Source organism: Plectropomus leopardus, chromosome 17 (assembly GCF_008729295.1).
Source record: "Plectropomus leopardus isolate mb chromosome 17, YSFRI_Pleo_2.0, whole genome shotgun sequence".
Lineage (NCBI taxonomy): Eukaryota > Metazoa > Chordata > Actinopteri > Perciformes > Serranidae > Plectropomus > Plectropomus leopardus.
This window is the reverse complement of record NC_056479.1, coordinates 26,261,648-26,285,782: the sequence shown is the minus strand read 5'-3', so window position 1 is coordinate 26,285,782 and position 24,135 is coordinate 26,261,648. Positions and strand designations below refer to the sequence as shown.

At 37.4% G+C, this 24,135-nt stretch overlaps 3 protein-coding genes and 1 non-coding gene across 4 annotated transcripts; 3 read left to right on the top strand and 1 right to left on the bottom strand.

Annotated features, from left to right (window-relative positions):
- The first annotated feature begins 443 nt into the window (after positions 1 to 443).
- On the top strand, positions 444 to 515 carry trnaq-cug. Its single transcript has one exon. It is a non-coding gene; the product is annotated as a tRNA-Gln (tRNA).
- Positions 516 to 689: 174 nt separating this feature from the next.
- On the top strand, positions 690 to 4,016 carry rbx1 (ring-box 1, E3 ubiquitin protein ligase). The gene is made up of 5 exons (XM_042505426.1): positions 690 to 796; positions 2,223 to 2,301; positions 2,474 to 2,544; positions 2,938 to 3,023; positions 3,847 to 4,016. The coding sequence occupies exons 1-5, from the start codon at positions 719 to 721 to the stop codon at positions 3,857 to 3,859; spliced, it is 327 nt and encodes a 108-aa protein (XP_042361360.1). The 5' UTR covers positions 690 to 718; the 3' UTR covers positions 3,860 to 4,016.
- Positions 4,017 to 5,532: 1,516 nt separating this feature from the next.
- st13 (ST13 Hsp70 interacting protein) lies at positions 5,533 to 12,545 on the bottom strand. The gene is given in 13 exon segments (XM_042504142.1): positions 5,533 to 6,183; positions 7,092 to 7,132; positions 7,135 to 7,179; positions 7,559 to 7,598; positions 8,346 to 8,462; positions 8,731 to 8,833; positions 9,375 to 9,485; positions 9,576 to 9,660; positions 9,770 to 9,836; positions 9,927 to 10,000; positions 10,316 to 10,406; positions 10,513 to 10,564; positions 12,415 to 12,545. Coding segments are annotated over 13 exon segments (1,071 nt in total). The 5' UTR covers positions 12,525 to 12,545; the 3' UTR covers positions 5,533 to 6,048.
- A 1,368-nt stretch (positions 12,546 to 13,913) lies between these two features.
- xpnpep3 (X-prolyl aminopeptidase 3, mitochondrial) lies at positions 13,914 to 24,135 on the top strand. The gene is made up of 12 exons (XM_042505086.1): positions 13,914 to 14,006; positions 14,099 to 14,215; positions 15,302 to 15,424; positions 16,577 to 16,764; positions 17,715 to 17,934; positions 18,076 to 18,260; positions 18,815 to 18,877; positions 19,486 to 19,599; positions 19,733 to 19,818; positions 20,359 to 20,542; positions 22,598 to 22,718; positions 23,336 to 24,135. Exons 2-12 carry the CDS (start codon positions 14,146 to 14,148, stop codon positions 23,500 to 23,502), a joined length of 1,521 nt encoding a protein of 506 aa, XP_042361020.1. The 5' UTR covers positions 13,914 to 14,006; positions 14,099 to 14,145; the 3' UTR covers positions 23,503 to 24,135.

The following is a 24,135-nucleotide window of genomic DNA, read 5'->3' as shown; positions in this document are numbered from 1 at the left end:
TCACTATTTTAAGCTCTGATTTGGTTATGTTGTTTTTTTGTTTTTTTTATGGGAGCATTCATCCCACATAGTTTGTTCAAGAACTGTTGGAAATTTGAAAAATCCAGCGATAATTTCAGTTTTTACAGTTTCTGGCTATGATAAATGGTATGATTTTGATTTTTAAGTTTAAAAAAATCACAATTATTTGAAGAAAACATACCTTCAGAGGCGTGTATCTTTTAAAAACCGGCATTTAAATAAATGCAAAAATCATTTGACATGCCTTCCCCTTTTTGCACCATCCTCCTGTCTCTCATAAATAAGAAATAGTCCCTAAATAAACTAATATGTACTAATATGCACACAGAGGGTGAACTGCTTGTTTTCGTGCAAGCATGAGACGTATTATCAGAAGCCTATGATAACTATATATTGCAAAAATTGGCCGTGTTTATGTGAGTGGTTCCATGGTGTAATGGTTAGCACTCTGGACTCTGAATCCAGCGATCCGAGTTCAAATCTCGGTGGAACCTGAATTTTTCTTTTTTACTTTTAATGCACTCTGAATATCATATTAATAGCAAATGATACCACGATAATACTACAGAGAGTGTTTACATTGTGAAAAGGGGACTACAATCTCGGGGTTAACTTTAAAACCGTTTAAGACACTGACGGAAATCGCTGTGTTTTTTTCCGGGTAACTTCGTCATCACGCCTAACTTCTCCTTTCAAGATGGCAGCAGCTATGGATGTAGATACGCCGAGCGGCACAAACAGTGGCGCTAGCAAGAAGCGGTTTGAAGTAAAAAAGGTATGGTTGTAGACGGAAAGTTGGTTTTATGTTGTTCCTAAAATGTATAACCTGCCAGCAGCCACAAATAACCGTAAACACATCTCACTGCTGCTAACGAGCTAGCACACCTGCCGTTAGCATTCTAGCGCTAACTCCCTGTAGCTAAGATAGTAGCTAGTTAGCCGTTAGCCTGCCTCAAACAGGGCATGAATTTGCACTTCTCTTTATGGGAATAGCAAATATCAATAAATAGAACCTATAGTTATACAATTGAGATCATTAACCATTATTAAGGTGTAATTCACAAAACAGAAAAGTCATTTCAACGTTAACATTAAACCTGAAATTACGTCAAACAACAAAGCTCTTAACTCTGTGAGCTAAGTTAGCTTAGCTAAACCGCATTTCCGGAGAATGACAACCAATTCAAAGAGGCAAAACATAATGTTGTTAGATATTCAGTGATTAAAAATGGGACCAATGTTATATGCTCGACGTACAACAAGGTACCGTTGTACTTTGTGCTAACTTTCTAACGAATTAATCGCTAACGGCACCAATTTATTCAACGTATTAAAACATTTTTGTGAACCCGGCTTTCAAGGAATAAGGTTCAATTAATTATTGTTAGTTAATTATCTATGAATTACAGCTACAGTATATGACTATTACACAATGTTATGACACAGATAGGCAAGGAAAGGCAACTTTATTTGTATAGCACATTTCATACAACAGGGCAATTCAAAGTGCTTTACAGAGGAATAAAATATAAAAACATAAAAGATTTACGATAAAAGAGAAAAGATATAAAAGGTAAATTCATTCACAAAATGATTAAAAAAGTAGATAAAAATCACTAAAAATTTGACTGCAGACAAAAGTTGCAGTGATTAAAAAAAGATTTAAAAAAATATAATATAATAATATAAAAAAATGATTTATAATAAAGTTTAAAATAAGTTTGTAGTCTTTAGCACGTGTAAAAAAGAAATGTTTTCAGCTTTGACTTAAAAGTAGTCAGATTTGAGCTTAGATAAGGAGGAGTTATGTTACACTGACAGCGCTTATCATTTATTGGTTTTGGGAGGACTGTGTCTCAAATGCAAAATTGCAACTCTTATTTTACAGCAGTAGATAGATAGTAAATTCAAACATGTAAAACAAACAATAAAATATGCTTTAGTCAGAGAAAGTTTCTAACTTTATTTATAAACACCCAAGTAAAATCTTGAGCAATATATTTTTTTTTGGCATTAATAAAGATGTTCATCAGGTCACTGTACTGTCGTTCACTCAGTATTTCCATAATGTAAAAAAAAAAAAGTATATAAAATTTAATGTACTGTGAAGCTATGATCAAATCTCTGTATATCCACGTTAGTAAATAACTTGCTGTGAATGTGTTGATCTGATCATTTTCGTGATTGTGATTTCCCACCAGTGGAATGCTGTGGCGCTGTGGGCCTGGGACATCGTGGTGGATAACTGTGCTATCTGTAGGAACCACATCATGGATCTCTGTGAGTTCACTTTCACACAGCTTTAGACTGTGATACACACTGAACTGTGAATATTGAATGACTTGGTTATGGGCAGCAGCTGTGAGAGTCAGCAACAAGTTGTTAGGCTCTAAATGACATTCAGCCTGTTTTTGATACAGCATTGTTGACACTTTTCTCCCTCCCTCATCAGGTATAGAGTGCCAGGCCAACCAAGCCTCTGCAACCTCTGAAGAGTGCACTGTAGCCTGGGGTGTCTGCAATGTGAGTTTCCATACTGGTCTCCAACATGTGTCACTGATCAGGTTGATTACGTCTGCGTTATTCTTTTAGTCACAATTGTTGGCCAATTACAAAAAATTTAGTAGTGGATTTCACTTTAATAATTTCCCTGTGCTGTATAAACATGGACAAATTTGAATTGTTCTCAAGTATATACAGTCTTAATCTATGATGAAAGTACATTTAATACATTTTACATTACATATTGGCTCATTTATCCCCTATATATACATTGCTGTTGCGCACAAACTGGTATAAGTACAAATGAGAATTACCAACAAATGATTTAAACTTTTAGGTTTTTAGCACAATTAAGCTTTCACATTTTGTGTCAAGTTAAACAGTGCCTTTATTCTCATATATTCTCTCCCGCAGCATGCTTTTCATTTCCACTGTATTTCCCGCTGGCTGAAAACCCGACAGGTGTGCCCTCTGGACAACAGGGAGTGGGAGTTTCAGAAGTGAGTATCAGTACCTGTAGATTCAAGTTTAACTTTTGAAAGTAACTCTTGAAAGTACAGAGCAGAATTGTGACTTTGCAGAAATGTCTGTGGATTATTATAACAGTGCATTAGTTTAGTTTATTTGTTTCACATAATACAAAGTACGTAAAAAGTACATGTGAGGATGTGGTAAAAAACCTCTACAGACCTAAATGAGAACCCAGAAAACATATGAATAGTGAAAAACAATCAAAACATCAGTACATTTAGTTGCTAATAAATCAAAACCTCACAGTGTAAGTATTACGTTAAAAAATTAAAGTGCAAATAATCAAATTAAATGTGTGAACATCAGTTTATAGAGGGATCATTCTTGACCCAAATAAGATGTTTATGAAAGCAGTACTTTTCAGAGTCTCTTTTTTTGTGTCCAGACACAGAATAATCCAGTAAATTACATTTTCGTGCCATAAGATAACGATATTTGATAGAAAAGTAACCACGGGAACTGTTAAACAAAGGAATATGAAGAATCTGAATCTGTCAAATTCCGTAATTATGGACTTTTAACAAAATAGTATCTGACACTATGGGATACATCTGTAGCCTTAAAACTCACTTTAAAGACAAATGTAGAGATTTGAAGAATATTTATGTCAGAAATAGTCAACAACTGCAATTTTAAAAAAAGATTTAGAAATCTCAGTTTAGCTGCAGCTCATTCTTTTAGCCAGATATTGGGGAAATTGTGGGCTTTCCTTGAAATGAACATCTATATTGACAGTATGTCCTCGCTCTCTCTCTCTTTCTCTCTGTCTTTCTCTCTCGGTTGTGTTTTTAGATACGGACACTAGCTGTATTATTGCTGACCTTTTTTCTTGGCTACTACAAGCATCACCCTTAGCGTTTCCCGTTCTCCCTGCTTGTAAGCAGAGTTATTTTACGCCCGTGTCTTTGTTTTCGTATGTTGTAAGTACACAAATAAACAAAAAAATGTTGTCACAAAACTAATCTTGTTTCACTGAAGCTGGTAGTCATTTCTGACAGTTCAGTGTGTCTGTGAATTGGAAATGTCGGCTGCTGAAAATTACATGGGTCATCATTTACTTTGGTTGTTTACGAACGAGCATTCACGACTTGGATTAAGGGTAAAATAAGTATTCTTTTTATTGGACGTTATTTTTCTCGCTCATTTGTATCCAAGTGACTGAGGGAAACTAACAGTCAAATTCCATTTTGTTGAACAAAAAGGCGTCGTCAGTGAGCGGCATTTGCTCGTTGAGATCAGCTGTGACGCAGTGATTCAGGTCAGTAATCCTGCGGTTGAAAGACAGATGCTCTGTGCGGATTAAGTGGCCTGGTGACCCACTCTCCCTCTGGGCTTCATTTATCCTGCAGCACCTGCAGGACGCGCTGGTACATGCGGAGTATGTAACAGCCAGACAAAGGAAGTAATGTGGCGACTCGCCTCAGCCTGCATGAAATCACAAGCTGATTTTACTTTTTAATAAACAAAACAATCGAGGTGAAAAATTGGCAGAAAAATAAATAATGAAAAAATATGTTGGTTTTCAGCCCTAATAATGATTAAATCAAAAAGTGATTGGCAGATTAGTCTTTAATGTTCATAAATATTGAAAAACATTTATCATTTTCCCATGGTGGTGGCATTAAATTGCTTATTTTGTCCAATCAAAGTCAGATACTTAAATGACATTTGTGCATAATGGGAAATTTGCACAGATGATAATGTCATATTTGGAAGCTTTTCTTGATAAAGGTATGAAGAAACTAGTACAACAATACTATCAATTTATACTAAATACACCAATTTACTATGGATTTGACCAGGACTGCCAACAGAAACAAATTTGCCTGCCCAAATCTGCTTCATGACCACCTACAATTTTTGTTTTTATTTTTTTGCAATGGTTGTATACAACAAAAAAAACAAAAAAACTAGTCCACTTTTTAGCCAACTAGGTTTTCATTATGAAACAGATATTGTACTAAGACTAATAATTACTCATAATTGTACCATTTTTTTATTTTTTATTAAGTAATGATAAATATTTGGTTAAAGATAAAACATGGTCACCATTGCCAAAAATTCAGACGAACATGATTGTTGCTGACCTCCACGGGCCTCCGCTAGCAGCTGGGCCTCAGGAAGCTTTCCCCTTTTCCCACCTGGACTTTACTACAAACCCACATATACGGTTCTGCTATCAAAGTGTTGCTTTTAGATAATTCAGGACAACAACCGCTCCACCCAGCAATGTTTTGGTTGTAAAACTTGAAAATCTAACATGTCAGAGAGCCAGAGGTTTGAATTGGATGTTTATGTACTTAAAAATAAAACAATCTGAATAAGTTTTCTTGGTTAAAAAGATGAGAAACAGCAGTAAAAAGTTGTTTTTGTGAGCCGTCATTCTGTAAAATCAGTCTAGTTTGTAAAGGATGTGGTGTAAAAGTAACATAATTGAACTAGAAATGAATGTCAAACCTGTTTTGCAGCAACATAAGTTTTATTATTGTGATTTTTTTTTCAACAGGGTCAGACATCAAGATCAGTGATTTCTTTTTTTGCATTTTTAATAACCGATCTGATAACAAAAAGCGCTGACAGTTGTGAGTGAGAGTTCGGCTCTGTTCGGAGAAAGAAAAGACCGGAAGCTAAACCATCACACCACGTATTAAATGGCTGTAAAAATATTTTTGCGCTGGCGTCTTAATGCAGGAGCTCCCAGTTTAGCTTTTCCAGATACAGGTTAAGAAATGTCAACCTGCGGTTTAGTAAAGTCCCAGCTGAGACGAGTCAGGCGAAGTTGTCACGCCTGACTCCTAACCATCGGGTGGCTTAGTCGGGACGCTGCTAAGTTCTAAGTACATTTAAAAAGTTGCCCCACGTTCTCTACACGACACCAAATAACCCGCTCCCCGTTTGATCTGCACACAGTGGAATAATTGTTGAAAAGCGTTGTGGCTCTCCAGATTGTTTCACCACGTATCCACTCTCCGCTCGTCTTTGGTCCTCTCCTCTCTACGGCTGTGGTGAAGCTCCAAATTTGGTACTCAGCTTGGTGACCAGGGCCATGATTTTGGGGTTGTTCTGGTACTTGGCGATGTTGGCCGGGTTTTGTGCCACATCTTGGAAGGCAACCATCACCTCGGGGTCCTGGAGATTAATAAGAAGTGCAAACAGGGTTATTTTTTATTCACATGGTGCATTTCAAAATCCGTTTTAAAGACTGAAACGAAAAGTACATTTATAAGTTCTAATGAGTGTAAAAGTCTACGGCTCCGTTTCTCTCCTCAGCTCCATATCGTACTGTGTTATTGATAAATCAGTTATTTTTATCAATCCCAATGGATCAAATCCCCACAATAATAATAATAAACTCTATTTATACAGCACCTTTAATATAAGAAATGTAACACAAAGTGTTTTGCCATAAAAAAACAGGCCAGCAAAGCAATAGAGCATAAAAAGGCCATTTAAAAACAGTTTAAAACAAAAATTTAAATTATTAGATAAAATCATAAACATATAAGTGTCTGTGAGAGCACACTGGCTGTTGTGTGTAGACAGGACCAAATAATTATTTTAAAAAAAAAATTAAGAAAATTAAAAAAGAAAAACTAAAATTAAATTAAAAAAGAAAGTTACCAATAAATAACTAAAAAAAAAAAATAAAAAAGTGCTGCAAACTAAAAAAAAAAAAGTTTTTTTTAAATATATTGTATAATTTTTTTCTGTAACATAAATTTACTATAAAATAATTATAATTATATAGTTTTCTTGACATTTTGTCTTGCTGGATTATTTCAAGTGCTCTTCCACTATTTTTATTACAATTTTTAGGTAAAATGTTTTGGATTTTGGGGACATTTCTTGCCTTTTTCCCCATGTTTTCAAAAGAAATCAACCAATTTTCTCAGTTTTTAAAAGGTCATATAGCTTGTAAAAGGCGTCTGAACGCCCTATAAGAAAACTGATGTGGGTCCAGATTTTAAAGGGTTAAGATCTGAATGACATAAGTAATGGGACGTGGCAGTGAATGTGGTGGGATGTGTCTGAGTCACCTTCAATGCGTTGAGCACCTCTGGATCCTTCAGGAGGTCACGAGACCAGGTATGCCAGGAGGGGCTCCGCCTGGGAATCCAGCGGGTCCTGCAGAAAAACGCCGACTCATCAGCTGCAGCAGCAACGTTACCTGCACTTACAGCTGCCGTCACATCTGTCCGATGAATTAATGATGAATCCCAACAGCACGGAGAGACACGCTGCTGCATGGAGCTGTGAGTATGATGCTCAAATGAAACTAAATAAAAAACTTAAAATTAATATTAACCTGTAACTCATAAAGACTTGAGACTAACAATCATCCATTGTGCAAAACTATGAAGCTGATGGATAACAAAGTGTGTAAATGAGTAGTAGTTATTTTCCACTGGGTATTTTCTTTTTGTTTGCATTTCCTATAAGTAACATGTGGACTCTTCCTCTGATCCCATCATGCAATGAGGCGGCTTGTTTTTCCTTCTCCTACCTGGGAAGAATCCTCCTCCAAACTGCCGAGCTTCCTCCTCCTGTTGAGACAGAAGACTGAGGTGAGTTCATCACTGCTTTCAGTAGGTTTTTTTCTGATGTTCAGGCTGCAGATACAGAAAAGCACTCAGCCATTACTGCTTTAAACAGCCTGGGCACTCTGTGAGAGACTTGTGCTGTGTTTATTGTGATACTCTTGTGTGTTTATATCCCGTCTTTGCTGTTCTGAGTGTTAATATATGTAAAAACTGTGAAAAAAAATCCTCTATTGAAGATAATGTGAATCTGAATCAGACTTGATGTAGACTCACTCCCATAACTGTCATAGTTTGCCTTGTGCATATTTATCTAAGTTATGTCTCTGGTGTTAATTTTTTTTATGATTTATTTAATTTTGTTGATTTGACTTTGCTGACATGGTTGGCAAGTTCAATCTGTAATAGAGGAGAAGGGAATGGTTTTGTATTGTTATTTTTTTTCTTAAATCTGAAAATGAAAAATTATTTTTTTTAAAAAAGAATGAATGTGCTGCGTGAATTTAAACTGCAAAAGCTGTCAAATCAACCTCATTCCTTAAAAAATAAAAATAAATAATCGTCCATTTTCGCTGCTTAGTATTCCCGTTCAGCAGTTTGAAAAAAATATGTTGACATGTAAAATTAAACACACACACACACACACACACACACACACACACACACACACACACACACACACACACACACACACACACACAGTCCTGGTGTGTAGAGGCCTTCAGTCAAACAGAGACGGTCACAGTAACTCACCCTCTGAGCCCGCGCATGCTCCTCTCTGGCTTTCTTTATCCGGTCTTGTTTCTCCCTCACTGCCTTCTCTTCTCTCTTGCGCTCGTATTTGCGTCTGTGCTCCATGATTTTGTTGGCCTGAAAAGCAAAAAAGGGATAAAAAGATGAGAATAACAAACTGCAAACTCACAGCTGGGAGCATCAGCTTTCTGAGTCTGCCTTCAGGGGCCTCTGTAGCTCCTCTCTGATCAGACTTTATCTGCATCAGGATCATGTGAACACTGAAACGGATCACACCAGATTCTGAGCGTGCGTGCATTAACATAACATCTGAATTACAGTCGCTACAAACAGATTTTAACAGCAGAACAGTGTTTTAAATTTCCTCTGTTCGCTGACGGTATACCTTAGGCTGAACCTCCTTCAGTAACGCACTGGCGTCCTCGTCATAGTCCAGTTTGCAGGCTGTGGCCAGATCCCTGGCTGCCTCCTCCCAGTGTCCCAGCAGCCTGCAGCACAGCACAGCACACACAAACACACACACACACACACACACACACACACACACACACACACACACACACACACACACACACACACACACACACACACGCACACACACACACGGCAGTCAACAAAATGTAGTCTCATCAGATGGCAGAAAAATTGCATGAATTCACTGACAATTGAGGACTCAGTTCACCCGTCCTCAAACATACGTCATATAACACCCTTTAAACTAACAGCGAGCTCGCAGGTTCATCAAATTTCGTGCTGTGAGATCAGCCTAACAAAATCTCATTTGAAATCTTTGTCAGACTGTGATATCACCAAAAACATGTTGAAAATCTCTTTAAAAAAGGTGCTCATCATGTGAATGGTTTCGTTTCATGCTGGACTCTCATTGGCTGGCTTGTACGTGTGTTGTGGCTGTCACATTGTGAGAATCTGGTCCTTCAGCACAGTCAAGATTTCAGTTCAGGTCGTCTAAAATCATCTGTTTGCGCCTCAGAGTGCAGATTAGCGTAAAGCTGTAAAATGGAAACGTACCTGTGAGCTTTTCCCCTCCACTTGTACGGCTGTGCAGAGTCTGGGTTGATGCTGATGGCTCTGTCGCAGTCTCTTATGGCTGCGTTGGGTTTCTTCATCTGGATAAAGACGCTAACACAAAGAGGACAACTGATCATGACCATTCTTAACAGGAGTGGACAAAAAGACAGCCCTTAAATATCTGTTGTTTTGAGGACTCACCTCGCCCTCTTGGCGTACATGATGGCTACGCAGGGGTTCAGCTTGATGGCTTCAGTAAAAAGATCCAGAGCTTTCTGCAGATCTCCTGCAAGAGAAAACAAGATCATAAATATATTTAATTTGGAGTGCCTTTTTTCCTAATCAATACAGAAACTGCACGCACGGCTCAGTCTGTGAACGGAGTACCAACCCACCTTCTCCCAGAGCGTCAATAGCCGCCATCTTCTTCTCACTGGCCTGGTCCATCATCTCCTCTGTGACCTGAGGGAACGATAGCACCAGCTTAGTTATATTCCACAGCGCGAGTTTTTTTTATTTAAGTAAATGTTTGCATGATAATCAATATTTTACCTCAATGTTTTCATACTCTCCCATCTCCTGCGGTTCATCGGCGTCAGGTTCGATCACTCCCTCTGTGTCAATTTCTGAAAAAGATCCAACATTTACACGAGCTCTTGTTGGGACACACGAACAATATCCTTATTTTGAAAAGCACAGTAAGAGAATAGCTTTTGTTAGCTATGCTGCAAAATTATGGAATACATTTTCTTTTTTTTATTATCCCCCCCCTCACTCTTTTTCTTTACTTTCTTTTTTGTTACTTATTTTCAGATGATTTTCATGTAACGTTTTAATAATTTCTTACTTATTTTGGGGCAATTTTTGTCCTCTTTCCGTGTTTTTAAAAGAAACCAGGCCAATTTGCTCAGATCGCAAAGGGTTACGTAAATGTTGCGTACCTATATCACTCTCCTCGCTCTCGGAGAGTACGGGAGGCTCTGGTTCGGGAGGTGGAGCTGATGTAGGAGGAGGACCGCAGGGACAGCCACCCTACAAGTCAGAGAGAACTTTGTTTACATCATGATGAGACAAGTGTGGAAAAAAAAAACATCAGAAGTTTTCAATAACTGGCATAATGATAATCTGAATGTGTCACCTGGCACGACTCTTTTTTCTTGGGTGGTGGTGGAGGAATAGTTGCACCCATGCTGCAGGATAAAATTATGGAGAACAATTCAGCGAGGAAACAACAGAACCCTTATTTTTCAGGCATTTTGTTTGCTGAGTAGGCCAAAACAGATATTTCTATGTGGTTATTTCGTCTATGAACATTTTCTTGATAAAATATCCCAATAAATGTACTTAATATCACAGAAAATACATGCATCAATATTACAATACAACGATACTGTGACAGGGTCAAGGTTTAGTCCCCTTTCCTTGTTGCCTTTTCACCAATCTCAATTATATATGTTTCCTCAATCTCTATCTCTATACATCTGAATTTCCCTTTTGGAGATTACTAAGGCCTTTAGATTTATTCGTATTTAGTATGCCTTTCTTTTATTAGGTCTATAAATTAACAACCAATAGTTTTCCAGAATATGTAGTAATGTTTTAAAATCTTTTGTCTAATCAACAGATCCTAAATATGGTCACAACATATTATAACAGGAGAAACTGGTCAGTAAATTACTCCGATTTACTGCTAATCAACTGGTTAGGTATTGTTCTCTTTAATTAAAACTGGCTAATTGTTTCAGCTCTACTCTATTTAAGTTTGTAGTTCACTTGATGGCAGGAAAAATAAACCACATTAAGCTTTTCACACACAAACATTAACTTTTTAATCCAATTTTTCCTGTTTCATCATTTCGGCGCTTTTATTTTGAAGCCATCTAAGCGGAAACATTATTACGGCACGAACGTCTGAGGAAAAATGGAGGGAAACACCGAAATGACTGTTTGCACTGAAGTTTCTACGTGTTTCTTGATGAAATCAGCACCGGCTGGCATGGGAACAAGGTGCGGTATGTTTAAACGTGTTTTCTTTGTTTCTGGGTGTGTGGTTTTAACTAACGTTGCGATAAATCCGTGAAAATTTAAGTGTATCGCTGTAGCAGCGTTCATGCTAATGCTAGCTGCTGACGTACACCGCTAACGTAAACATCAGTTACGCTTATTTTATTCATGTAAATGGTGGTGTATTTATAAGCTTTATGTTTATGTTTAACTTATGTGGGCTGATTTCATTAATTTGTGTGTGTTTCAGCTTTTCCGGTGTTTTGGAAGTTGTGTTTTGGATATGGTCATGATGGTTCTCGCGGGTCCTTAAAAATCATCCATCAGTGGTAAAGTATGACCTTAATTCGCATTAAATTCCCTTAATCAATCTTTCAAATGGCTTTAAAGTCTTAAGACATTGGAGATGGGATTTTTTATGACATTGCATTGCAAAGGCTCAAAATCATTTTTCATTTTTTTATGTTACAATAAATATTTAAAAAATAAAATCAAATTCCCTAACCTTGAGTAATTTATGCTGGTAAATGGTTTATTTTTTATTCAATACTGGCTTCTGTTAAATCGGTCATAAATTTAATTCCAAGTGGTATTAAAAAGTCTTTAAGAGTTAAATCCCCTTTTTCTTAAGCTGCATGAACCCTGTATGAGGGATACGGTGACGAAAAGCAAAATAAAATCCGTTTAAAACCATCATTACACGCGCCCACGCCCTTTGGGGCATGGTTTGTAATAGTCTGTACTAGGAGGTGGGCGGAACTGAGCACGTGGTAACAGCAGTCTGTTTGAAACATGATCTATGTACTGTGGTGTTGTAATGTAATCACTTAAAAAGAATTAACTACATCATTTACTCCACATTATGAGGAATGCTTGTTTGTTTTTCTGAGAATAAATCAGACAGTAACCTCTTTTACATAACTATTCTGCACTTTAGTGTAATATAATAACAGAATAAATTCGCCATGAATCCATTTTGCATAAACACATGCACAGTGCATTTGCAGTTTGGATAGACAGTTATAAGTGGACTGACCCCTGCAGCCAGGTCCGGAAGAAGCCCATCTCTGGAAGGTGCAGGATCTCGGGACTGGACTCGCACATGTTCACGAAGCCCTTTAATTCTGTCACTTTTGCTGGGTCCATGTTGCCCTGTCACGTCCAGCACACACCGTGCGCTGCATGTGTTGGGAAAAAACAGAGAGAAAAACGGGGAACAACTTAGTAAAGTGTGGCTTTGTTTACGTACGTGCTCATCAGTTAACGTCAAGCGATAAGCTAGTCATGCTAACGCGAAGAGGCTGAATGAGTGCGCGCTTCAACCTCACTTTAATCACTTAACATTCAAAAATCAGGATTTAGCAATAAAGAGGAAGTGCTAAAATGGTATTGAAGGCAACAGTGATGGTCGCAAACCAGAAGTTTCTGGAAATGTGCATCCGTCCGTGACGCGATAACTGTTTGACGCATGATAACGTCGTTAGCTATGTTAGCTGCAATACGGGCCGTGAATAACGAAACACACTACGGAACTGCAGCTGTTACAGTTAGTGATCGATGTTAGAGCACCTGATCGATGATGTACGCCGATCACACCCGTGAAGAGAACCCGCAGAGGACGGTTTCGGGGGATTTTGTCGCCACAACAGAGCGTCAGTGGTGGTGGCGTCGCTCCTGTGTTTTCATTCAGGCGAGCTGTCGGACAGACTGACGCAGCAGCGCGGCTATAACTTCCTGGGTTCGGACTGTCAGGCAGCATTAAAGCTGCACATAATCAACATGTTCGCTTGGGGGCCACTTTTGCAATAATTACTGGAGGCCAGGGGTCAGTTGCAGCAGCTCCATACATGCTCCAAAGATTTTAGGATATTTTGCGGATTTTAGGAAATTTCAAAGATTTTTGGATGTGTTAAGGATTGTAGGACATTTCTCAGATTTTAGGATGTCTCGTCTATAAATAATAATATACTATTATAATTAAACTTTGATAAAACATTTATTGATACTAGTGCTTGCATAAACCTGTAGCCTCACAGAACAATTTGATCAGTGAAATTTGCTGTGAAGTGTAGGCTTATCGTAACTACAGCGATCCCTGATAGCCTGTGTTCAGGGAACAAATGTATTTAAATCTTATTCGTATCCCACTGTGGCATGAGGGTTTTGCTCCCTGAATTTGAGCTTCCAGGAAATATACACATATATATATATTATATATATATATATATATATATATATATATATATATATACACACACACGCACACAGACACACACAGCAATAGACAATTAACACTAGTGTGAATATATAAGTTATGTTATGGATAATGTGTGTTTAGTGTGTACAATACATAACTGCCTAATGCTACATTAAATTATAATAAAATATAATATAATGTTAAAAATGATTTTTTTAAAATTTTTTCAAAGAACCGTTTGGCCCTGACCATGGTAGCAAAGGGGCGTGATCATGGGCAGGCATCTCCGCCTGACGGGCAAAACGCAGGGCACGAAGTTCTCATGCTCTTGAAATGAACACAGTTAGCTAACACGAGAGCATCGAGCTCGCGAGGCTAAAACTGTCAACCAAAGACAGATTTAACTATTATATGACATCATTTTAACGTCGGTAAGTGTAAACAACAGACTGTCACGTGTCTACGTAAATATACAGCGTTGGTTGATCACTTTACTAAACTGGCTGTCCCCTCATGTCCACAGCGGGACGACATGCTGTGACTGGTCGGTGTCCTCCAGCTGCAGCAACAATGTTGCCCTCGACCAGCAGCTTGGTCCGGTCTGCTGTCCGGCTGCTGCCGCGGAGAAGCTGGAGCCGAGGTGAGTCCAGATACGTTTGTTTGTAACGTTAGTACGATTCTAACGTACTTTTACTTTGTTTGTGTATTTTATATTTTCGCCACATTGTACTCCAAACAACACATTTCAGAGCTAAATATTATCCGTTTCTCCACTTTATTTACAAGAAATGTAGGGACTGTTCATTATTTATGAGAGAGGTGGGGGTTGTGTGAAAAGGGGGAGAAATGTCAATTTTTTTAAGCACTCGGGAGAGACTTATGTGTTATTATTTTGGCTCAGGGGAGGGGTATTCAACTATAAATGGCTGTATTTTTATTCTGTTTATCCTATTTTATATTGCAAACACTTTTTCTTTAAATATGCCAAAGTGGAGTACCCCAGGAATGAGTCCCAAAACCTGTTAACATTTTTGCACCTGCGGTTCACTTGTCTCAAAGTCATTTGTTTTTTTGAATAGGTCTTTGGTAGGGGTTGACAGATTATCGGCCTGGATGATTATTGGGGCTGATATTTGGCATTTTGCAGATTATCTGTATCTGTGTTTTATTTAAATGATCACAGATTAAATTAATTAATTTAAAAAGTGTAAAGAAAGTGTCAACATGGGAAGAACTTTTACTCTGTTAAACCACAGGGAGCTACTTTTATTTATTCATTTTAATTTTTATTTAATTTTTATTTTGCTGGAAACCTAAAAGTAAATTATATTTACTAGGAACAAAATAAAGAAATATACATTTTTTACCATCAATTGTTGACACTGTTTCCATGCTTTCTGCCGTTTCTGTTGCTCTGAAACGTCATGCAAACATCATTATCATCAAAACTTTCCACCTGAAATAACGACTTTGGAGAGCTGCTCATGTGCTTGTAACTCGTAAAGATGATATTTCTTAGAAGCACACGAAGGTAGCACATATTTGCTGGTGACTTCATGTGGAGAAATAAACTTGTCATCTTTGGCATTTCTATGCTGTAATATCTTATCAGGTGACATATCTGAGATAAAGCTAAAATCATCCAGTTGTGAAGCTCTGCTTTGTAAAACATGTTTTGTTATTTTTTTAACCATCTGTGCTGTCTGTGTTGTGTTTCTGTCTGTAGGATGTATTTGGTGCCCGTGCAGAAACATTTCTGTGAAACCCGGAGATTTAAAACCAAAGACGGTTCCACCTCGGTACCTGGGCCAGCCCAGCCCTTTCACTCATCCACACCTCCTCAAACATGGTGAGTACTGCTCACGATGAATGCTGGAGCAGTGCATTTACAGATTTCATTTATTTTAAGGGTTTTCTTTGATCCTTAAAAAGTCATTCATCTGAAAATAAGGCTGTAATTCATATTAAAATGTCTAACATCAGTATTTCAGAAGTCTTAAACTTGCCAAAGACTTGGGATGTACGATTTTATGAATCATGTTTTCTGATTTTGCATTGTAAAATCCTTAATTAATTAAAATTTAGAGAGTGCTTCTCAGATTAACCCTTCAAACCTGAGCTAATTGGCTTGATTTTTTTTTTTTTAAATGTGAGAGAAAGACAATGAGCTACTTAACAAGAGAAGTCCCAAAAAATTAACAAGAAAGCTGTGAAAAATCACAAGAAAATTACATTTAAAAAGCAAAAATTTAAAAGTAAACTACAAAAAGAACCAAGAAAATTACCCTAAGAAAGTGTGAAAGATAAAATGATTTTTTTTTTTCAGTAACTTTACTTTTAATATGTATTTATAAGAAAACAAACAGTTTTCTGGACAGTTTCCTTTTTTTGGAGAATGTCTAATAATCTCCCCTCAGCTAATTTTCAAGTCACTTTCTTCTTTCTTCACTTTTTTCTTTTGCAATTTTTCCAGAATTTCTTGCCAAGTTGCTCCTTGCCTTTTCCTCATGTTTTCAGAACATATCAAACTGATTTTCCCAGGTTTCCCAGGTTTAAATGCTTGTGAAAGGCATCTGAACGCAACAAAATAGATGTCAATTTACTTTTTTAAAAGGATTAAAGACACAAAAAAACTATACAATACTATAAATATTTTGGGAAAATTCTCCCCAACCCTAAGTAATTGATGTAGGTTGTTTTTCTTGCATGTGTTTTGTAAAATTTGTCTTAAGTTTCATTCTGTCTGGCATCAATAAAGTCATAAAAACGCTTAGATTCCACTTGCCTTAAACTGTAGGAACTCTGTATTTAGGGTTTTGGGATTCATACTCTGGTGACACAGTAACCGTAGTAGATCACAGACAACTCAAGGCTCTTGTGGTTTACACATTTTAGTTCAGTCATCACTCTTCACTGCATGTGACATGAAGAAATAATAAAAATACATGAAGGAAATAGGATGAAACACTGAAACACCGTGTGTGTGATCTCTGCTGCTCAGGTGAGGTGACCCCAGGCCTCAGCCAGACCGAGTACGAGCTCCGCAGACACCGGCTGGCCTCACTTATCGAGGCCCAGTCAGACCGGCTGGGACCCTCCACCCCCTCCAGCACCCATGTGGTCGTCGTTTTGTCCCATCCGACCCGCTACATGACCAACGACATCCCTTATCCCTTCCACCAGAACCAGGTGCATGTTTACCCTCAAGCTGTTTTTCTTTATATGCAGTTTTTTTTTTCAATTGTGCTTTTTATTGTTACTTTAAGAAAAATAATGTTTACGGAAACTTCATCTGACAAGTAGAATTACATGTACATATCATAATATATGACAAGATAGTAAAAGTATATATGAACACAAATTATTTATAAACAAGAAGGAAAATAAAACTAAAAAAATTAACAAAGTGAATAAACAACATACATCCATACAGATCACCTACATATGCACCTGTGATCCCACCCTCACATTAGTTCATATATACAGTGTACATACAGTGTACAAGGTGACTTTAAGACACAATTTACACAAAAGAGTAAATAGAAAAAAAAAGTAAAATAGAAATAATTTAATGATAAATAAATATAATAAATAATATTGATAGGAATAAATAATTTAAAATGAACCCCTCCTCCAAATAATTTAATATATAAATAATGAGAATAATAATAAATACAATTAAAATAATAATCATATATAACAACAATGAATATGTATGTAAAAATAATAATAAATTGTTGTTCAATACATATAAATAAATCCAAAAACTAATCTAAAATATATTAAATATTGTACAACATTAGGATATTTAGGGGCACCCAGTGGCTCAGTTGGTGGGGCGGGCGTCCCATGTCCAAAGGCTGCATCCTTCCGGCAGCAGCTTCAGGTTTGTTTCTGGCTTCTTGGCCCTTTGCTGCATGTCGTCCCCTCTCTCTCCCCCTTTCACACTTAAACTATTGTATTACATGGAGGCAAAAAGCCCCCAAAAGTCATCTTAAAAAACAAATAAATTAACATGAATGTTAGTACTAGCATACTTACACACAAGGAAATGTGAATGTCTTTTACCTTGCAGTCTTATGTTTTTAATTTGTTGTGAATTGTTTTCATTAATTAACCTGGAGCTAAATGTTCCTCAGGATTTTCTCTACCTCAGTGGCATCCTCGAGCCTGACAGCGCCCTGGTCCTTTATGGCAAAAGGCGACCAGACCAGGCCATCTTGTTCGTTCCCCGCAGAGACCCTGGGAGAGAGCTGTGGGACGGGCCCCGGTCAGGAAAGGACGGGGCGGCTGCTCTGACCGGCATAGAGAGAGTTCATAGCACAGAAGAACTGGGTCTTGTGCTTAAGAGCCTTAAAGGTGAGAGAGCCACAGTTTGTTATATATAATAAAGGGTTAATGTCTAATAACTTTTCATTTAGGGGTTGACATTTGACTGCTAACTGATTAGGACTTTAACTTCACTGCTGCCATTATCTGTCTGCTCCAATCCTCGGTCAGGTAATGTGCTGTGGTACGACAGCTCTCAGCCAGCCCACCCTCGCCTCCACCAGGCTCACGTGGGTCCCGTGTTGGAGGCGGGGCCGATGCCGCACTCTGTCAGGCCCCTCATACACTCTCTTCGGGCCCTCAAGAGCTCAGCAGAGGTGGCGCTCATGCAGGAGGCAGGTCACATCACAGCACAGGTTGGTGTTTAGCTGATTTCATAATAACTTATGATTATCATTAAATTCTGGAAACAAGGGCAACGGTTTTTTTTTAGTTGTTTGTGTTTCAATTCTCTTTTTATTGAGTTATGACAAGGTCCAAACAGATAGTCCTCCTACTGCTCAGTAGGCTTATTTCTCCAAGCCTTCTGTAATCACAGATCCATCAGGAGATGCTACAAAAGTGCATTCAAGTGGAAAAATACAGAAGACAAAAAGGACCAATTAAGTACAAATAAGTACAGATATGAACCTAGAAAAACAATTTTTAAAAAGGGAAAAATGAACTTCATAAATATTAAGGGGAATGTTAGGGTTTGAATATCATTTAAAAAAGAAAAATCACTTTAAATAAATGAAGAATGCACAGGTGTAAAATGCTCCATCCACCTTTCCCATCGTTTTAAAAACTTCCTGTTGTAGTCTAATATCAAAACGGCATTGGATTTATTGTGTTATGTCACAGTGTCTCTTTACGCCTTTTGAGATGGATGCACAGTGATGTCACTCTAACTCAAATTCTTATCTTTCAGGCATTTAGGAGGACGATGGCTCTGTCCCAAGGAGACGTGGATGAAGCTGTGCTCTTTGCTAAGGTACTTAATATATTTATTGAACATCTGTTAAGTGTAGGTAAGATATTTTTTGTCTTCATCATAATGGAATCTCCAATAGTTAATGCATATAATCAATAACTAATTGTCTTATCATGATGTCAGTTTATCAACATAATATTTTTATGTACAGACAATAAGTATCAGTTATTTGTTAACAGCTAACAGCTTTTAGAGTTTAGGGATTACAGAAACAGAGTATATCGCTGTTTTCATAGAAATTACACATTATTATACCATAATGGGGTTTTTAATACATAGTTAAAGTTTAGGCTTAAAATTTTAAACCCTGAGAAAGAAATTGGTTTGATCTTTTTCAAAAAACATTGGAAAAAAGGCAATCAGCAACATGGCATGAAATGTGCTGCAAACTGCCAAGAAATTCAATGATCTAGAAAATCATTTAGAAAAAAACTTAAATGTATTTTAAAATTTTTTTTACTCATGTCTTGCTAGTTTGAGGATTATTTCTTCTTAAGCTGCTCGTGGCCTTTCTCCCATGTCTTTGAAAGAAATCTAGCCAATTTGCTCAGGTTTCAAAGTGTTTTAAAAAAACAAAACAAAACAAAAATGTTCTGTTATTATTCCAGTTTGATTTTGAGAATCGGATCCATGGCGCCAACTTCCTGGCCTATCCCCCTGTTGTTGCTGGAGGGAACCGAGCCAATACTCTGCACTACATAAACAACAACCAGATTATCAAGGTACGGGAGGTGTTGAATGTGCAAACAGATCCGTCCTGTCACATAAGGTGCATCTGCATTAAGTATTCTGGTGGTTACGTGAGTAAAATACTGACTGAAAGCTTGAATGACTGATGATACTTTCTTCTCTCAGGATGGTGAAATGGTGCTGCTTGATGGTGGTTGTGAATACTTTGGGTACGTCAGTGACATCACTCGAACTTGGCCAGTGAATGGAAAGTAAGTTAGCAGTAAGCTGTGCTGCTTAAAGAATTATAATGTTAGTAAAGAACAATGTGTTTGTGCATTTTTATCACATCATTTTTTAAATTTTGATTTTCCATACTGTCAAATACATCTTTTAGCAGTTGTGTAACACATATATAATTATATCTTAATACGTATTAAAAGACAGAGAGATTCAAAAATGCATCCAATAAAAAAAAAAAGATGCTCCTCGTATTTTAAAATATGGTAATCTATACAAAACGAAGTATAATAATTACAATAAATGCTAAATATAAGAAGTATTTAAAAGACAAGAAATAAGTGAATCATTTATACAGGCTGAGAATTTGCATGGACCACAAAAATTAGTCATTCACTTAATCATGTGATATGACGACAATTCATCAAGACTTTTCTCTGTTTTTGGATTCCTCATTCACTGTGGAGGCATGCGAGAAAAACAAGTTTTCCTCACAAATTCAATCCACAAATGATCGTGTGGAGGTAAATAATTCCTCCAACTGTCTGCTGATTCTGCGTCCCTCCTGCCAGGTTCAGCCCTGCACAGGCTGAGCTGTACGAAGCCGTCCTGGAGGTCCAGCGCTCCTGTTTGTCTCTGTGCTCCCCGGGTGTCAGTCTGGATCACATCTACAGCACCATGCTGGCTCTGTTGGGACGACAGCTCCGGCAGCTGGGCGTCATCAAGTCCAGCACCACTGATGCTGATGCACTGAAGGTAATAATGAGAGAAACAGACGTAGAGTGAATTCTGGCTGGTGGACATTTCGGTGCTTTTTTCCCTCATGAGGAGCACTCTGGTATTTGGAAAAACAAAGTTGCTGCAGGTAGAATTTCTCAAGATGAGTTTCAAATTATTTTCACTAAAAGTTGTTTTACACATTTAAATATTCAGCTGCTCCCTTTGAATCCTGGAACGACATCATTTTCCTTGTGCTGCTTTCAGGTGTCTTTCACAAGTATTTAAACCTTTGAACACTGAGCAGATATCCTTCAAAAACATGGGGGGAAAGGCAGTGAGCAACTTGGTAAGAAATGTTCTTCAAATTGCAAGAAATTAGAACATTTAGAAAAATCTCTTTAAAGAGTAGGGAGGGGACTGTGTAGGGAAAAAAGAAAAAAGCTAGAGAAAAGCCTTTTTTAAATTATTATTATGACGTTCAAATTTTGTTATTATTATTAGTTTAATTATTTATTTTTGCTAATTTTCAAATAATATTCTTGTACTGTTCACTCATTCACTTAAAAACTGTATAGGGGAAAAGGAAAAAAAAGCTAGGGAAAACTACATTTAAAATGATCACAATTACATATTTAAAATTATGTTACAGAATTATCATAATTTTCAAGTACATGTTCCTGGTCATTTTCTTGTTTTTTTATGTTTAATCATTTTTTAAACTTTTTTTAAAAATATCATTTTCAAGTAATTTTCTTCTACTGTTTGCTAATGCTTGCAAATTTTCGGATCAGTTGTTTGTTGTTGCTTAGTCCCTTCTTTCCATGTTTTAAAAGAAATCACGCCAACTTGCTTAAGTTTCAAAGTGTTAAGTTAAGATCAATAAAGGGTCTCTAATAAAGACACCCAAGATCATATTTCCCTCTGTTATTAACATGCATTCTGATTACAGACTCATGCAAACAGAATTTTGTATTTTTACATTGCCAAAGTAAACTGAAATCTAGCCCTGCCTGTTGAACGTCAGTAAACCGCACCAGAAGGGGACATAATATTAGATTATCGCCATTACCATGTAAGCTGGGCATTTGAATTTAAACATTTTTGGTGGAGTTTACTTGTGTCCTCAGTAGTGGTTTTGCGGTAAGGAAATAGCCGTGAGCTCCTCTGGCCAATGTAAATTATGAAATTACCAAATTACAGCCTCTATGAAATGCAATATGTTCAGTAAATTTTGTATAATGAGGTATTCCTTTTGTGCTGTGGTTCTTTCCAGAGAAGTAAAACAAGAAGGCCAAACCAAAGCTGGCTGTAAATTTATTCAGCTGGTCTTTTTAAAAAAAAAAAAAAAAAGAAAAGAAAATAAAAACACAAAAGAAGTCCTGGAGCATGTTCAATCTGAAAACGGTGTGCATCGTTTCGCTGCAGTTGCGGGTTTGAACAAAATGTGTCCTCTAAACAGTGTGTAACAGGCTGTGAGGGTTATTTTCAGCAGTGATGTTTATATAAACCCCGCTGATTAAAATGGCAGAACGGATCCAACCAAGTCTTTTAAATGTGTCCACTGCAGCTTGGTGTAAGCAACAAATGAAGACAATAGAAGCCGATGTCCAAAGCGAATGTTTTTAACAGAATAAGCCGCCTCTGATTTGCTGATTTGCTCTGATTTTCCATTAATATTTTTCTACGTTTTGTTGGGGCTGAATGAGCCCCTCGAAAGCCTGTCGCCTTGTCTTTTGCCTTAAACACAAATGAAATCCAGGCTCTCCAAAACTGTGAAAAATGAGGAGGAATTACATTAAAAAAGCCTTTTTTTGTAATGGTTAAATTATTCTTTAAGAGACAGGCAGTAAAACAGAGTTTTTTCACACAGCTGGTAAATACAGGTGTATTTAGTCAGACATGACAAAATGTACCTGTATGAGAAATCATTTGGTTTTTTTAGCATTATAATGTGAACATATTCTGGTGGAAATATAAATACAAGCATTAGCCTGAGCGTAAAAGGTTCTCTTTAAGGTCTGGGACTGCTGCTAGACGACAGCAAACTTTGATACAACTTCTGAAAACTTCATTTTTTTATGCTCATCCCAGGCTGCACGGCGGTTCTGCCCCCACCACGTTGGCCATTACCTGGGCATGGACGTCCACGACACTCCTGAGCTGTCCCGCTCACAGCCTCTACAGCCAGGGATGGCCATCACCATCGAACCAGGTATATGCTAATTAGCCTTTTGAATATGCTGTTACCACGGTTCCTGCAGATCCTTAAAGAGTCTTAAAAGGCATTAAATTAATTCTACAAATAAGGCCTTAATTGACATTAAAATGTTAAAAATCGATCTTTCAAGAGTATGGATCATTTTGTTAGATGGTTGCATTGTAAAACCTAAAAAAAGATAATATCTCATTTTTACATAATTTACACACCTCTTACATTTACACGCAGATCAGGATGTAAGAAGAGTTTTTTGTTTTTTCCCCAGAATTTGAAATAGATCGTCTGACTTTTTAACTTGACCAAAAATGTCATGCTTTATGTTAAACATTTGGGTAAAATTGTCCCTGACCCTAAATCATTTCTGTCAGTTCAAGCTCTGTTTTTATTCTCCTTCATTTTTGGTTATCTTGAAATTGGTCTTGACTTAGATTTCGAGTGGCATTAAAAATGTCTTTTAAAAGACTTCAGTCTAGCTTACCTTAATCTGAAGGGACCCTGTGTTACAGTTTTGATTTTGTTTGGTCGTATCATCATCAATCTGGGTGAAATCATGTTAGAAAAATCCGAAACTGCTTTCATACATTTCTAAATTTCTCCTTTTATTGTCACAGGTTTGTACATATGCGAAGACAATGTCCAGGTGCCGGAGCGTTTCCGCGGCCTGGGCGTCAGGATAGAGGACGATGTGGTCATCCGGGACAAGGGAGGCCCTCTGATTCTGTCCTGTGGTGCACCAAAGACCATCGCTGATGTAGAGAAGGCCTGCGCCCAGAGATAGGACAGGGAGAGACAGACGAGTGACCAGTGGAGCATCGATGGCAGGCAGTGTGCTGTGACATCATCAGGCTGAGGGCCCAGGTACATGAAAGGTGGGAGCACACAGAAAGACTCTGGTTTTAGTCTCAGCGAGGCCTCAAAAATGTAGAAATCTGGCGTTAAAGATCATAGATTTTGTGGACACTGTTTATGTCTACCTAAATATTTAAAGAAACTTTCATGTTTGTTGTCTTCATCAGTGAATAATTATGAAGAGCTCATCAAGAGGTGGGTTCAGTTGAGCGTGAAGGGGTTATGGTTTAGTTTTGGAGCACCGCAACTGATGTAGTCCTCAAAAATTTATTTAAACATCAGGGTTACAACAAAACCACACGGAGACCAATCTTGATCATGCATAATATATCCATCTAGTGTTGTGATGGTGCTATCAGTGTATGAAATCTGATGCTGAACTATAAATAAAAAGCCACGAAACAACAGTTAACCCTTTGAAACCTAGGCAAACTGGCTTAATATCTTTCAAAAACATGGGAAAACGGCAGTGAGCAACTTCAGAGGAAATGGCCCAGAAATAAGCGAGATTTTTGTAAAATAAATAAATAAAAATTACTTAAAAATGAGCACTAAATAAATC